The following is a 17,615-nucleotide window of genomic DNA, read 5'->3' as shown; positions in this document are numbered from 1 at the left end:
AATATGACTGTAGTTTTTAATCTGAGTTTCAAAGTGTAAACAAGATATTTATTCTGTACTGGATTTATAGTATGCATTGTTTATTTTATTTCTTTACATAAAAAACGGAATTAGTATCACCTGACAGTCTGTCCAGAACGTACTTTTGGCCCATGATTGCAAACCCCTACATTCATTCATGTCTCATGTGATGCATAGCAAAAGGAACCTATGATAGTCACTTCTTAATTTGATTCATTAAAACGAATGTTCTCATCAAAAACAATTTAGGCATTCAAAATATCGTCTTTGTAACATATACTGATGAAAACTGGGGGGTGGGGGGTAATTTGATACCCCTTATTACATAATGTCAATAGGTACATATTTCATACATGTACATAAGTATGACAGATACAGAAAATTGAATAAAACACGAGACAACGTTTCAAATCACTGCATTTATTAAGTTATCTACATATATATAATATATGAGCACGGTAAACAGTTTTTAAATGAAACATTTATTCATATCGTCTATCGGCATTACATAAACGTCGATATTTATCAGTTTGTGTACTTCAAATATCTCCCAAAAAATAGTAAATTATATTCTTGGTGTTTGAGGTTGTCAATACACAATAAAATGAAGAAAAAAGTAAATATTGTTCAATCAATATAACAGTCCATTTATTATATTACAGCCAGAGAACCAGCCTCCTGGTGGAGGCATCAATCATGGAGTACTAAATATTCTGAGATGCACTCATTGGCAAGTCAATGGATTTAGTTTTCTTTGATTATAAATTTCATAAATATCAATCTGTGTATTATAGGTGACAACAAATTATCCTATGTTTAATGTTCAACTGGGAAAATAGCATAAGGGCTTTTGTTTCGATGTTATATTATCAGGTGCAGACCAGAATGCCCCCCTGTTCAGCAGCAAGAGGTTCAAAATGCTGCTTCGTATCGCCTGTCTTGCAAAGCTGATTTCATTGATTTATAACGTATTAACATTAATTAAGTTTTATGGTAACTGATTCAAGGACCCATTCCCTGTGTACTACCTGAAAGGTGAACTTCGACCTGAATGTATGCCCATCTATTGCCACTGAAAGTGGAGCACGTTAATGTTGAGTGTATCGACTTCCACCCTGTGAGATAGTTTTTATGTAAACTCATTTGAGACACTTTTCATGATGTGCCACCAGAACTAATCTCAAACGTTTGAAAAGATCACGGTTTGTATACCAAATTCTTATCTTAAAAAAACCCAACACATTTTAACATTTTTCCCTTATATCTTTCTTTCACGAGCACAAGTTTACTTTAATTTGGAAAGGTTTATATATATATATATATATATATATATATATATATATATATATAATTTGGAGCAGACTCGTCACCACCATCCATCACATTCTTACCCTCCCCACCCCGACGAAATTTGAAGAAAAATGCCTTATATAATACTTTTTCCTATATAATTCTCCAATTACCTGAAGCAAATTGTACTTTTGACTTCGAATCAAATGACCCCTGGCCAATCAATGTTAACTTGTCAACGTTCAACATCAAACCAAATGAAGAGCATATAATTTTTAGTGAAATTGTATTGTAGCAAGCTATATGAACACCAGTTAGATATTATTTTTTAAAGGTCTTAGATAAAACTAAAACAGAGGATAAATAAACATATCAGGACGTCTGATACGTCGAGAAGGAAAGTAAATTGTGATAAACATCAACATTTTTCACCCCACCCACCCCGCTCAGACGATCAGTCCGTTAGTAAAATGTAGGCAGATAATATACATTTTTCTTGTTTCAGATTATGAGTGACTCCTTTTGTCTATCATCACATTTTTTGCAACATGTCCCAAAGATCAATCGTTATGGAATTCACCCAACCGCAAACCCGACTAAGTTCTTGAGACAACCGGGATTATGCCCCAGCATAAATACTATTGTAACATGCCAGGTATTATCCTATTGTAACGTGCCAGGTATTATCCTATTGTAACATGCCAGGGGTCTAAAAATGCTAGTATAAGTTCACATAAAGACCGAGTGAAGAAATAATGTCGAACGCACTGCACGAGTTAGGACTGATGTCGATGTTTCCTATTTCCAAAATCCTCAATTCACGAGACTCTAATTAATGCTGGTACGTACTACGAAATAGGACCCAAACACCTAATGCACAAAAATATTACTCTCTTAAATTACTTAGCACTTATACGAGAGAATGTCTCTAAAATTCCATATTTTAAGAAACCTGACTGGGGCCATTTTACAAAATGTATCCAAGCTATCGTAAAGGCCCGTGAATACAATTCACCTTGAATGACACCTGTACGTAATAAATGACTGATTACATCATTTTGAAAAAATATCTTCCCGACTCCGATTCTCTATCATCAAACAATTAATCACTAGATTCTAGCAAAGCTAGACGGATACATAAAAAATAGCACATGCACTAGGTTTGTTACCATAATTCTTCTGTCGCCAACTCTCAGTATAGATTCATCCTTGATGCAAGCTTCCTATCTCTCACTCACTCATCCTTCATGCAAGCACACATCTATCAGAAGTGACTCATCTTTAATGCAAACTTCATGTCTCAGTAAAAACTCATCCTTCATGCAAACGCAGTATAGACTCGTCCTTGGTGCAAACTTATTTTTCTCAGTATAGATTCATCCTTGATGCAAGCTCACATCTTTTAGTATTGATTCATCCTTTACGCAAACTTCATGTCTCAGTGACGACTCATTCTTGATACAAACTTATGTTTCTCAGTATTGACTCACTCTTGATGTAAACTTACATCTCTCAGTATTGACTCAACCATAATGCAAACTTAATCTCTCAGTAGAGACTCGCCTTTGATGCAAACATACATATCTCATTATAGACTCATCCTTGATGCAAACATATATCTTTTAGTATAGACTCGTCTTTGATGCAAACATACATATCTCAGTATATACCATCATTGATGCAAACTTACATCTCTCAGTATAGGCTCGTCCTTGATGCAAAGTTACAGTTCTCAGTATGGACTCATCTTTGATGCAATCTCCTGCGTGAAGAAAACTATATAAGCTGATGCAATTTTTTTCTTCATATGTTTCAAACGTGTTTTTAATTCCGCAGGTGAATAATCAGGTACTAATTGCAGTACAAAATGTTCCAAAGTCAAGTCAGTAAAACGTACAATTTGCATCAATTTAACATTGTCTCTATTTTTGTCACTTAGAAATAAAATAAGCTCTCTTAAGTGGATGTGCTAACTTAGAGCGATTGTGCAGAGTAAATTTTAGACTGGTTCCCATATTTCTATATAATAAGTACCGTTAGGTCATAATCCTCTTCCTCTTCTTATATCTTTAATAGTTAGTGCTGTTGTAGCGGTCTGAGTTAATACGACTAGGATATTGCTAATCACAACCTTTCTGACAAGTAAAGACGAAGTCTGAATATAAGAAAGTGCATAAAATGTAAAATTGGAATGATTACAATTGCAATTCCAGCCATCACGCCAATGGCTATTCCTGGCTGATTCCAATCTAATACATTTTTGTACAATACGTTACGAGTCTTATCAGCACTCCAATAAATAACACTAAATGCACAGTACAACAGTCCGTATATTACAGCGTCAACAAAGTGGAGCAGTCGCACGGGTCGTGCAACGACTACCGAATCTATCAGTACGAGTAAGGTGTTGAATGCGTGCATATTCAGATCGTTTATATTTGTTCCTGCCATCCCAAGAGTGGGATATATAGCGCTGAAGTAGATGATGGTGACGATGATGGAAAAATCATAGACGACGTTTGCAAGAAGCCATGTAAGTTTCATGTACCATGGTAGCTTAAACGATGAGCTGATACTCAAGGTGCTATTAATTATTGGATCCTTGGAGACAATTCGAACATCTGCTTGACCGGAACAAGTATTTAACGCAGCCTCTTCTATTATAAATGACTTATTATCCAACGGACCCGTTTTTATATGAGACGAATGCAAGTTACAAACTTCGTTTCTATGAGTATCCTTGTACATATGGCAAAATAGAGCCAGGATAGCGGCCAGCACAAAGTACAGGGTGAGGAGTAAATAGGTCCAGATGGTCAGGTATACCATGATGTTGTGATCGCCTGGCTCGCGAATAGACGTTACTATCACAGCAATCAAGCTACCTGTACTGTAGAAAGCCGCCAAAAGCCGATACACAATAAATATCCACGGGTTCCATCGCCACTGGAAAAAGAGAAAGAAAATATAAATGAATTCCTGAAACTCAGATGCCCACCACGATACATGAAATGATCCAAACTCGTTGCGGGCGGATGAGAGGAAAAGGGTAACAATATATTTTCGTAACACTGTTATTGTTGGACATAATAAAGCAGTAATGAAGCAATATTTTTCCATATGAGAATTGTTGCTTATTAACAAAGTCGTTTGAGACGCATAACCAGTCTGCAAATCCCTTTGTTCACATGCGCAATCAACAGTGTTTGTATAGGTTTTTTGGTTGTTTTTTTTTTTTTTTTGGCAACACTACAAACTATACGAAGTCGATACGGTATACATACGTTACTGTGCGGCACAAAAACGGTCAGAAACTGTACGAAGACGAAACGGTACGACCAGAAACCCAATGTGAACGGTCCGAAACGGCACGCTGAATTAGTAGAATAGAATCTATTTGAACGAATGATATTTGGAGATGTTTAGTATAGACCGCTGTATGTGCAGGTAGCGTTAGAGTCACTAAACCAGAAATAACTCGCACATTTAACGATTTTGTATTTGGAGCATTAGAAAGGCACGAAGTGTAAAATATTATGTTGGTCCCTGAAGTTTTATTTTGTATACTCATTTTAATTTCTTATTTTAAATTAATAATGAGTTCCATCAAATTAAAATTGCATTCCCTTAAATTATTAATTTGTTCCCTGAAATTCTAAATTCTTTCCCTGAAGTTATTATTTTCCCTCAAAACAACAATTCTTTCACCTAAATTTACAGTTCGTCCCTTTAAATTAACACTTTGTTTCTTTAAATTCACAATATTGTCTCTCTTTTTTTCTTCCTCAAATTACATTTTCGTTCCTCAGATTTAGAATTTGTTTCCTGGGATTAACCATACTAAGAAATAATAACTGGAACGATTTGTTAATTTACGGGAAATGTATGCTTACTTTAAGGAACGAGTTATCCATTGGAGGGAAGAAATAATATCGTGTGGGTATAATAACAAGAGAGAACATTGTTTTACAATGAGGACACTAAACACTAATTTAAGCGAACGCAAAACATTAATTTGAGAAAACAATTTCGAACTAACAGCTGATTTAAGAGAACAAAATATTATTGGTGACAAGACAAAATGGTAATTTGGGGAAAAGAATTTGTTTTCTAAAGGGAAAGGTATTAATTCGAGTTAACAAAATATTAATTTAAAGAATCAATAATAGATATAAGATGTGGAAAGAAAGTTTGTCTATCCAACATATGAACAAATCCGAGAACAGGACCTTTTACAATGTGTATGATGTGTTGTTCTCCGGGAGCTGCGATGTTCCAGTTGGTAGATCGTGATACTCGTATTCAAGGGTAGTGGGCTCGATACCCGCCCACGCCATTCCGGTTCAGCTGCCTCACTGTGTCCTTGGAAAGCACTCTTAGCTCCCATTTCCTTATTTTTGGTAGTGGTAATTACTTTTATGTTTTGGATCGTTTGTTTTAAATCATTTTTTTCTTAATAGGTCACTGACACTATAACCTATGACTTTTGCACATGGATAAAAAGCCAGAAGTATATGTGTAACCAAATGATTATAATCAATGAAAAGTGAGAGTGACCAAGCAATAGAACAGAATCATGGGGTATCGAGACTGTTACCTATATCAGCAACCAACAAAATACCCTTTACGACACTACTATGGTGGACACTATTTTTAATATGAGAATGACCTGCGTGGTGAAGTTTTCAGTCAGGTCTATATTATTGATTGTGGCTATACCAGCAGAAAATATTTTGTACCGGCAGGGAATATTATTACATTAAAGACTTGCCATAGTAAATAATGACGAAAATTCACAGACAGATGCGTATAGTATTTTGAAAAATATATGGAAATATCTAAACGCGGTATAATTTTGCCAGATGGTTTGAGTATAAAAAAAAGTTGCAAGAAAAGATTAAATCGCTGTTTCTTATGAATACATCACACATATTTATCAAAGAGGCCCTATAGATATTATATGCGTTTCGGAACATTTTCTTCAATTACCTGACTTAGAAATTATTTTAGAACAACAACGAAATGAGCATGGTAAACAGAAAAAAAATCCGACAAGTCATTATTCAATATTGTGCAAGAAAAAATAAAGGAACAAACGCTAAGTACATATGATGAAGATGACGTGGGTCATTTTTAAACATCAAGTGAATGTAGCCTGAGTATAGAAGATCACCAAGGGTAAATGCTTTTGATTATATGAGATGGTGCCTGGAGAACAAATTATTTTAATGCCCTTTATATTTGCTTACAGCAGAGGTTAAAGCACCCTCAATTAAAAACGTATGTGATGAAAAACCACAGATGATTTTTATCATAGACATGAAATCTGTAAACATATAAGAAATTCAATGTCATTAGGAAATAATACGTGTAATGGCGTATGCATGGGAAAATATGAACAATGTGGCAGAACATATCATGATAAAAACTGAAAATCACATTTGCTGGTATTATGTGTTGGTACAGATGAGTGACCATGTCGTAAATGTGGCATCGGAGTCAAATAACATAATCGCCTTTGCGGACCATGTGGATCTGTTCGAGAATATTATCTTGCATCATTGTTCCCAAAAATACCCGACGATGTTAACACCGTTGAAAAAATCTAAAAATGTCAAGAAGGTCGATGAAGCAATTATAATTAAATTATTTTGGTTTACTCTTGATGATAAAATCGGTCAAGCGTTTTCGTTGTGTTTTGATGCGAAATGAACTTGCATTGATGGTGCGATGGTACCACAAACACGTGAAACCAGTATTGTTAATTTGGATTTGACAACAGGACCTGGCACTCATTAAGTTGCATATGTGGGGAAACCTAATAATTTACCGTATTTTGACTCATATGGACTTGCACTACCACTTGAATTTAGTGACTATTTACCTAGACGTAGACATGATTTCGTCTACCATTATTTCATTCAATTATAACTGATACAAACTTTGTTGCCGGCCAGTACGCGGCCATCTTGTTGTTAAAGCGTTGCATGTATTTTTGGGAAGCAAAACTTTCTCAAGACAAACTCAACCAACACTTGTTGATTTCACATAACAGTATGTTTAATATTATATTTTATTTCAATTACAAAACGCGGTGATAATGTGGATCTAGGCAGGTTTACAAACAAAACGGATATGACAAGTTTACTGGTCGGATTGTTGTTGATGTTGACCCTGATCAGCATGTGATTTTTCTACATCCTACTGGTAAATTACAAACGTCTAACGTAGACATGCAAGTTATTGCTATCGGGTTAAGAACCTGTCTGAAATTACTGAAAACGGTTGATCAATGGACCCATTATATCGGTTGCGTTTATTAAAGACTGTTTATACCATTAATGAGGGCATACAATAATATGGGGATGAACAAATCACATATGTGACCCCATCATCGCGTGCAGTAACATCATCGAGTTGAATTCAACGAATATTAATTTAAGAAGGAGAGGTAAAACACAGACGCAACTTTAGCAAATTACCGAATTGTATTCGGTTTCTATTGCAAATGGTTTTGATAGAAGTAAACGTCACATCTTAAAAGTGCGCGTGTTCGGATCATAATTGTTTGTCATAACTTGAACTAAAGGCTCGTGGGGTCGAGTGTGAATGTTGATGAATGATAAGTGATATTTTGGTCATGAATGTGCAACACTAATGTCACGCACTGAGAAACCGAGCAGTTTCGAATTTTATACATTTGCATTATCAACATCATTAGTCACCGGAGATGAAATTCAGGTCGAATGATGCAATATTTATCAGGAAGGGTACTCAGCTGCTTTTGAACACCTTTGTATTTAAGATTACATTATCATTATATACGCACTAGATTCTGACTGCGGTGATGAAGTAGCAGAATATACTGACAATAATCTACCAAAAGATACTAACATTGATAGCAGTTTCGTTACACTTGTCGAAGAATATCTGCTTTAAAACGGTGTTAACAAACTATCATATACATTGACATAATTTTATTAACAGTCAACTAATTAACAGTCAACTAAAAGTCAACCGTTGGGGCCACCTTTTATTTAATAATACCAACTCGAAGCTAAGTTGGAATCGTTGCATTAGCACGCGAAAGCGCATAATCATCGACTGCACCACCAGATGAGAAATTATGCAGGGATTGTTTCTAAACGATGAAGCAGAATTCACTGCTGCATCCAACCCGATTACCTTTTCCAATTAATATTTTATACAAACATTAACTAAAATTGAGACAAAAAAGATCTCGATTATTATTCGTTAAAGGCGCACGTGATCGGGTGACATTTATTGTGCAAAGTTGAAAGCGATTGTTTCATGCACCAGACACGGGTGAAAGCAGTATATATTTTAATGAACGTAATGCTGGGCCCCATTAATGTAGAATGTTGATAACTTAAATGTTCTTCTGGCAGGGATTTAATGCGTGATTGTATGACAATTGTGCCGGTAAAAAAGGGTATTTGGTCGAATGTGTGTGTGTCTGTGTGTGTGTGTGTGTGTGTGCGTGTGTGTGCGCATTTGTTTGTGTTTGTATGTTTGTTGCACCTGGACATGATGACTTTGGACAGGGTGTGTCTGACGTGCAATTATACTACGCGATTACATTATTATTAAAAGAACTATAATGGATCCTCAGCGTTACCAACCTGAAAAAATAATCAAAAGGAAGCGACAACTGTAAAATTAAATCAACAAGAGAACCGCGTTGATCTTGAAATACAAACCCATGTGTTTAGTCATAGGTGCTATGTATGGTCTTGCCGCGACAACAACTATTGGTTTTGGTGTGACCGTAATCACGGCAACAACAACCATCATAGGCACACCAATCGGAATTATTGTCGAGGCTATATGGCTAGTAACCGGTGTGTATGGTGTTCCAAGCAAATTAATTTCGATATGATCATATTCACGAACACGTATTTATTCAGAACCTCTCGCGGCAGCACAAAGTTCTCTCAATATGGTTAGAGGATACAATAATTAGCATGGCCGAGTTCGAGTTCGGCAACTCCGAGCACAGATAAGGAATTGGGTCGTAGCGGATTGATAGACAACAAAAATCGTATAAAACAATTTATCATGTCACAGTCTCGAAGACGCTTACCAGTGTTGTGTGATAATATGCGTTTTGTTGGTTACTAATATAGGAAAAAAGACTCAACACCCCATGAATCTGTTCTCTTATTTGGTCACTTTCACTTTTTACTTTTTATAATCCGTGGGTTGCACATACACGTGTGGCTTTTTACCTTGGGAAAATGTCATGGATATAGAGGCAGTGGCCACCATAAAAACCGGTTTAAACCAAACGGTCCAAAACATACCATTAACTATTAGTGCATGACATAACCAAAAATGTATTACAAGATACATTAAAACCAACAACAACAACACCAATAAAATCTGTATTGGGCACGTAATTACCTTGTGTTTCATACTCAGGGTATTTGCCATCAGTGCGCTTTCAAAGAAGCGAGGATTTTAGGACACTGTCCGTACAGTCGTATGTGTGTAATGTCAATGAACTCTCCAAAAACTGTTAGAGAAAGACGCGCGAAACTTGGGTCAAAGGTAGTCTTATATGTGTAGATTATACCTTTTCGAATTTTGATCACACTCCTTGTTTGGAGTTAGGGAGTGGGGTGATTTTACATGTCAGAGAAATTAGAGCTGTCATTTTTTTTTTTTTAATAATTAACCCAAGTGCCGATATTTTTCTGACTGGGACCTATCCCCGAGAACGTAGCCCCGGCCTCTTAGCATGTAGACCATCAAATTAGCATGTATACACTTGCTAGGAATAACAAGACAAATTTATTTATGCAAGTAGATATGTACGGCGTACTATTACCTATCAACAATGGCTATCCCACTGAATTTTCAATTATTTTAAAATGGCGTTATGAGATTCTTTGTGATCTATAAAAATACGATTTTGAAGACTGATATCTTGGTACGAGAACCACCATCCGCATTTACATTAAATAAATAAATAGTTAAATAAATAAATAAAATAAATAGATAAATGAAAGCTGGAAGCATCTAACTCCATACTATCTATTGTGCTGTCTTATATTTCTTCCTTCTCCGTCTTCTTGATCAAACTAATACCATCTGAAGATGCGGATTTCTCGCTTTTCTTCTTTTTGCATGGAAACATGAGCTTCTACTGTAACAGCCACATTGTTCGACTCTGTATTCATTATTTCCGTACGCATTTTATAAAAGCCCCAACAGCCGTCAACACTTCTCAATTCAGTTTGACATAGATTGTATTTGTTAAGTCCAAATGTTTGTCACCTAATTTATAAGGCAGAAAGTTGTGTTGTTAGATGGAAAACGCTCCTTTTGAATTCCTGGCATTTTTTATTTTTTTTTCATTTCATGCAGTAGTACTATTTTAATAAACATGATGGCAAATATATATATATATATATATATATATATATATATATATATATATATATATATATATATATATATATATATATATATATATATATATATATATTGTTATTAAAGTGATGAAGTCTGCAAAAGATAGAATATGAAGTGTCATAAAAGAATCAACTAGATTTGCTTACTTATGGCTTTCGTTTTGTTGGAATTATCTTTGTAGCAACTTGCGATTGATTTAAGCGATGGTAAATTTACAGAAACAAGAAGTAATTTTGGCACCTGTTGTATAATTAATTGTCAAAATATTTAAGGAAATGGACCTATCGTTATCTGTATATATGAAATTCCTTTGAAAAGCTGAATGATACTTAGGTACTTAAAAGTAAAAACTTATTTTAAAAACGTTTACCGGATCTTGCATTTGCAAAGATGATAATGAAAACGCTACAAATGTTATGAAACCCTTCAATCAAAATTGTTTTGTTGGAGGTCTTCATGATTACGGCGATAAAAAATATACACTAAATATATACATTATTTTTGTTGAATTTAGATCAGCATGCATAAATAACTACAAGGTAGGTCCAGGAAATTATTTAGCAGACATTCGGTAGTACATAATGCGAGTTTAAAGACAAATGGTGTTGAATTTGAGTTATAAATATTTTACAATATACTTGTAATGGTTGGATCAAGAAGAACTGGCGGAATAAGTATGACTTGATCCAGATACGCACAAGCAAACCATGCGTTTTACTTTAGAGATAAAGGTGAACAAGGCGTTCGTAATGATAAATAATGTAGGAACGCACGACTGAAATCGCGTCTTGCTTGTTTAAACGCAGACAAATTACATTGTTGGAAACAGGCAAACCAATGCCTTTAAATATCTTTAGCTGGGGAAGATGTTGTTGTAGTGTTTAACGCCATTTTTCAGCACACGATAGGCTATACATGGCGGGAAATCCCCGGAAAGAACCACCGACCCTCGAGAAGCTACTGGCATGCTTTCTCACATACCCACATTGGCCGAATCCGAGACTCGAACCTACGCAGACAGAGGTGAGATGGCAGTGATCCGTAACGGAGAGCGCGTTAGACCGCTCGGCCACTCGGGGCCCCAGCTGGGGAAGAAAACAACAGACAGCACATATTAAGGAAAATGTAATGCATTGGGAGGATGGTGATGACGAAGAATTGGTAGAATTTTGGAAGTTGATTTAGAAATTCTCTTTCATGCGTGTTTGAAAGGCTATTCACTATCACCTGAAAGATTTGACTCAGATTTGTCTGAATTAGCCTCAAATTTGTCTGAATTAACCTCAGATTTATGTGAATTAGCCTCCGATTTGTCTGAATTAACCTCACATTTGTCTAAATTATCTCCATTACAACATAAATTAATAGTTGAAAATAGTTGCAGATAATTTGTTATGTACACTTTAAAGTAAACTAGTATTACTAATACCAGTGTACCTTTTTTATTAAAAAAAAATATTTCTCCGTTTTATAACCCTGGGAATAAAACAGGTCGGTAAACCGTCTAAAGTGATCGCTATTTCATCTTTGCTGTGCTAAATAAATTTCATGAACTTTCTTTCTTTTAGAGAATAGAAATTCTCTTTTTACGCTCATTCTAAATGACTCAGATTATTTACATTTGTTAAGGTTTTATTAACAGCAACATCTCTCTCTCTCTACTGTAATAGTCATAAAAGAAAAGAAGAGAGAGAGAGAGTGTTTGTAGCACCATCGTAGCAGATGCTTTCTCTGATGCAAATCTTGAATTCCGAGGAAGCATGCAATAATAGGTGGATAATTATCTGTTACTCTTTAGAACTCAAGTGGTATCTTGAAATTCTTACCATAAATTATAAACTGCACATTTTCCGTCCTGTATTCTACGCATGGTCCATAAATTATAAACTGCACATTTTCAGTCCTGTATTCTACGCATGGTCCATATATTATAAACTGCAGTTTCAGTCCTGTATTCTACGCATGGTCCATATATTATAAACTGCACAGTTTCAGTCCTGTATTCTACGCATGGTCCATATATTATAAACTGCACAGTTTCAGTCCTGTGTTCTACGCATGGTCCATATATTATAAAATCTACAGCTTCATTCCTGTATTATACGCATGGTTCATATGTTATAAACTGTATAAATTCAGTCCTGTATTATACGCATGGTCATATATTATAAACTGTACAACCTCATTTCTGTGTTCTACGCATGGTTGATATATTATAAAGTGTACAGCCTCAGTACCAGTATTCTACGCATGGTTCAAATATAAACTGTTCAGCTTCAGTCCTGTATTGTACGCATGGTTCATATATTGTAAACTATACAGCCTCAGTACCAGTATTCTGTGCTTTATCTGCTCCTGATCTTAACGTTCGTGGTTTTTCATTCACTATTCTGTTATATTTGTTCTCACAGCTGTTGCTAAGTGCAAATTTTTAAATATCATAACATTTTATAATCATTTAGACTAATAATATCATCACTACTATAAAAAAATATTTTATCTATAAAAAGCTTTCTTCTTAAATTGCTTACAACTTATTTATTTGCCACTACAATGACCTTCATATTAAAGAAATAAAACGTAGCAGATATGATCACGATATTTGGCTGTAATCTAGGTATTATCACCGCCAAATATTGATCAGGTTTAATATCACTTGGATTATGATGTTTTATATCTTTTGTTATTTCTTTACTGCTGATGAGGAGTTAACTATTTTTTTATTATGTTGCCATTTATTTAGTGAATTGGTGACGATTCAAGAACAAGAAACGTGTGTACCTGCGGACTTTGTGATTCTTATACGACATATAAATAAAACTTAGTTACTTGTGTAAATGCTCACTAATTCTTATACGCAAGACTGGTAGTAAAACAGATATGTGTGTGTGTGTGTGTGTGTGTGTGTGATTTGGATTTTTAACGTAGATTTAACAATTTCATACCAAATGACTTATAAAAACGATACTAGAAGCTACTTCGCTTCGCGCCAAGCATTAAGATGCTAGTGTTAGGACTGGTCGGTCTGGTTTCAGAATAATGTGACCAGGGCGGACATGATGCTACATGTCTATGGCATGTCACAGAGATAGACATCCTATAAACTGCCACACTGCAAACATCGTAGCAATATGACTTAAAAATTGTTAAAGTGACGTTAAAAATCCATATCACAAACACACGCACACACACATGCACACACTTATCGATACCCAGTTCACTAAGGCCATCTTCGTTTAAGCTTGTTATCTCGCTATCGCTTTTCCTCCACTGGTGCTCGCTATCTACACCCATTATAGTGTGTGAAATAGGCAGCTAAACATGACTTTGTTCCCACTGCTCACGTTTCTATTTCTTAATTTCTTAGAAATTTCTTCTGTAAAAATTGCCTAGTGGCATACATACATACATACATACATACATACATACATACATACATATGGTGCGTTATCTTCGTGCGAGGCCTCAGCTATAGTGGCTAATCATTTACAACGTAATGCATGTATTTATGTATGTATGTATGTTTGTGTGTGTGTGTATGTGTGTATGTATGTATGTGTGTGTATGTATGTATGTGTGTATATGTGTGTATGTATGTATGTATGTGTGTATGTGTGTGTATGTATGTATGTATCCATGACTGACTGACTGACTGACTGACTGACTGACTGACTTTATTTCCTCTTTAAAAAGAGATTACATCAGATTAAACAAATTCAGAATAATACGAGATCATAAAATAGTACAGAAAAGTGACAAAGATACAGTAGTAATACAATTGTAATACTCTGTCAGCTACCGTATTGACAAAACGAAATATCTCAATACCTGCAATTATGCAGATCTGCAATCATTTGGCGGAGCATGGCACTGATCTTTTAACAGTTGCTTGATGATGATAATATTTCGAAAAGTTAATACGTCTATAGTGTTATGTGCTTAACATTAAGTCCGAGATAGCAACGAAAATGAAATGTAAAACTTATAACAGTGTAATTCTATATGTAGTTTCTTTTCTTCATATGACGCATTTATTTATGCATATATATACTTGTTTGCGCGTATGCGTGCGTGCATGCATTTATCTATGACTGACTGTCTAAATGACTTAGCAACCTCTACAACAAAGAGTATATCAGGTTGCTAAGATACATATTATACATATCATAGAATTATGAGACACATCATAGACGAGAACGCAAGCATGATATATACATCGTCAACTAATGCGTTTACAAAATGAGATATATAAATACAGAAAACCATATAGAAATCTCTTGGAAATAAACAGAAACAAATACATAAACAAATACATAAACGCACACACAAACAGCTGTCAGACAACAAAATTTGCGGATTTGACAAGAAGACTTTGGCCTTTAATTGTTTATATTTAATGTTAATTTACTACTTACTTTTAATATCATGTTAGGGCATGTTAGTTGATAGTAGGGCACACATTTTATTGTAGAATGAAGCTATGCTGTTTGCGGTCACCAACATGAGCCTTTCTGATACGTCATCGTCAATAGACGACATGCAGTCAACCCTGCTTCCAAGAAGTGTCTCCAACAATATATCGTCTTCTTGATTGAATAAGTTAACCCCGTCTCTCACTTCTAAAGAGTCAATCACTCTCTCAAAGAAAACATTTCGTTCCTCAAGCAGCATTTCGCAGCCTAAAATAAGATGTTTCGCTCTGTCGTCAGTCTCTTTTCCACAGAGTTTGCATACCATAACTTTACCAACAGGCATGATATATAGTTTCATTACTTCAGAGAGAGGCCATAACATGGATGGATATTTACGCCCAAGAAACCATATATTACTTGGTTTTAAGTCCAAATGAATGTTTCTGAAGTGAATTAAATCATCCCTTAGTTCCATATTTGCTCTCCAGGTAGTTTCTTCATGGTTTTGGATAATATCAGTAATATGTCGATTCCAGATGAGTTTTTCTTCAGTTTGTATACTTTCTGCATAGTCTAAAAGAACATTTCCCATACCATATTTCTTAGTTATTTTGTCAATATCAGGTATAAATCCCGTCTGTTTTAGCGGGTTGTTCAGATACTGACATAGGCGCATAATTAAAATCTTTTTCCAGATAAAAGTCCAATCGCCCTTACATAATCGGTTGAAAAGGAGCAATTTCATCCTATCTATGTATGCTTCCATTGACCAGAGTCCTAAGGTACTACTTGTTGCCTCCGTAGGCGAATATTTATCGAAAGCTTGCATACGTCGCGCTGCATATCTCTGGCATAACTCAAGTTCTTCTATATTTGAGTTTGTGATACCTGACCATAGTTCACATCCATATAGGACCGAGGGTAGAATAATTCTTTTCCAAATCTTCAGACTTGTTAGAGGGTTCATTCCTCCATGTATGTATGTATGTATGTATGTATGTGTGTGTATGTATGTATGTATGTATGTGTGTGCATGTATGTATGTATGCATGCATGCATGTATGCATGTATGTATGTATGTTTGTGTGTGTATGTATGTATGTATGTACATGTATGTATGTGTGTGTATGTGTGTATGTATGTATGTGTATGTATGTATGTGTGTGTGTGTGTGTGTGTGTGTGTGTGTTTTTAAGGTTTAAAAGAGGGTAAGCAGAATTATGGCTATATAGTGCCAATCAAAAACAAATTCTGAAGATGAAAAGATAAAAATCTGCACACAAAATACCAACGTTAGGGGTCAACGTTTTGTCACTGACACCTTAGCCAGATAGACTAGTCCAATGTGTGTGTGTGTGTGTGTGTGTGTGTGTGTGTGTGTGTGTGTGTGTGTGTGTGTGTGATTTGGATTTTTAACGTAGCTTTAACAATTTTTCAGTCATATCACTAACCTCTTAATGCTGAGCGCCAAGCAAAGCAGCTGTTAGTACAATTTTTATAAGTCCTTGGTATAACTCGGCCGGGGATCGAACCCATGACCTCCCACATCCGAGGCGGACGCTCTAACCACTAGGCCACCGGAGCGGTCGACTAAGCCAATGGAAACTTCTAGACGTTTCACAGAGCTCAGTTGTGTAATCGTTGATTACACAATGAGTACATTATTCACCACTTCTAAAAAAAATTAAAATGCATTATGTTTCTTTACGTAATGTTTTACTAACGTTTGAATCCGATATATATATTTTCATCATTCTTCAAGAATACATGAAAACCAATTACTTCTGTTTGTTTGTACGAAATTGTCTGATTTGTAATATTCACAAGTAAAATATTATTTTCAAAGAAAATCCTTTCCTTCCAAAAGGCTGGATCGTATGTACTTTTATGTATGTTTACTTACTTTTCTGCCATGATAAGCACAAATTGTATAATCAATGAATCGATTTTATGCCAAGGTTTTGACAAAACTATTTTCTTTGTGATGAAATCCTTTGTGCACAATGTAATGTGTTTAGATACCTGTAACATGCTATGCTTAAGTCATAGGTAACAATTTATCAATGTCAGTGAATGACAACATGGCAGGTTATCTCTGATAAAAGAATATACAAACTGCGGTTTTGTTGATCCAACATTTGTTCACTTGTACTTTTCGTGCCAAGTCAGATGATGGTGAATGAAAAATTCAAGAACAAAAATCCAGTTTGGGAACTGACCATTTAAAATAAAAAAATTTAAACCGTGCAGCTTAATCTTATTCCCTTGTAATCCACCCAAAACACATATGTGTGCAGTCTTTGCATTGGGAGATGACGCATTCCACCCAAAGCACATATGTGTGCAGTCTTTGCATTGGGAGATGACGCATTCCACCCAAGCACATGTGTGTGCAGTCTTTGCATTGGGAGATGACGCATTCCACCCAAAGCACATATGTGTACAGTCTTTGCA

The 17,615-nt window shown here is 35.3% G+C and overlaps 1 protein-coding gene across 1 annotated transcript in view; it reads right to left on the bottom strand.

Moving 5' to 3' along the window:
- Window positions 1–425: 425 nt before the first annotated feature.
- LOC149784982 (protein rolling stone-like) overlaps window positions 426–17,615 on the bottom strand; it is a 30,998-nt gene continuing 13,808 nt past the window's right edge. Inside the window, exon 2 of the mRNA XM_089978651.1 lies at window positions 426–4,257. Within this exon, the coding sequence (XP_089834777.1) occupies window positions 3,436–4,257 (822 nt within the window). The 3' untranslated portion in view covers window positions 426–3,435. The remainder of the gene's footprint in view (window positions 4,258–17,615) is intronic.

Source organism: Sinohyriopsis cumingii, chromosome 13 (genome assembly GCF_028554795.1).
Source record: "Sinohyriopsis cumingii isolate HCF-2022 chromosome 13, ASM2855479v2, whole genome shotgun sequence".
Classification (NCBI taxonomy): domain Eukaryota; kingdom Metazoa; phylum Mollusca; class Bivalvia; order Unionida; family Unionidae; genus Sinohyriopsis; species Sinohyriopsis cumingii.
The sequence above is the reverse complement of the archived record's forward strand: the minus strand, read 5'-3'. Positions and strand labels throughout refer to the sequence as shown.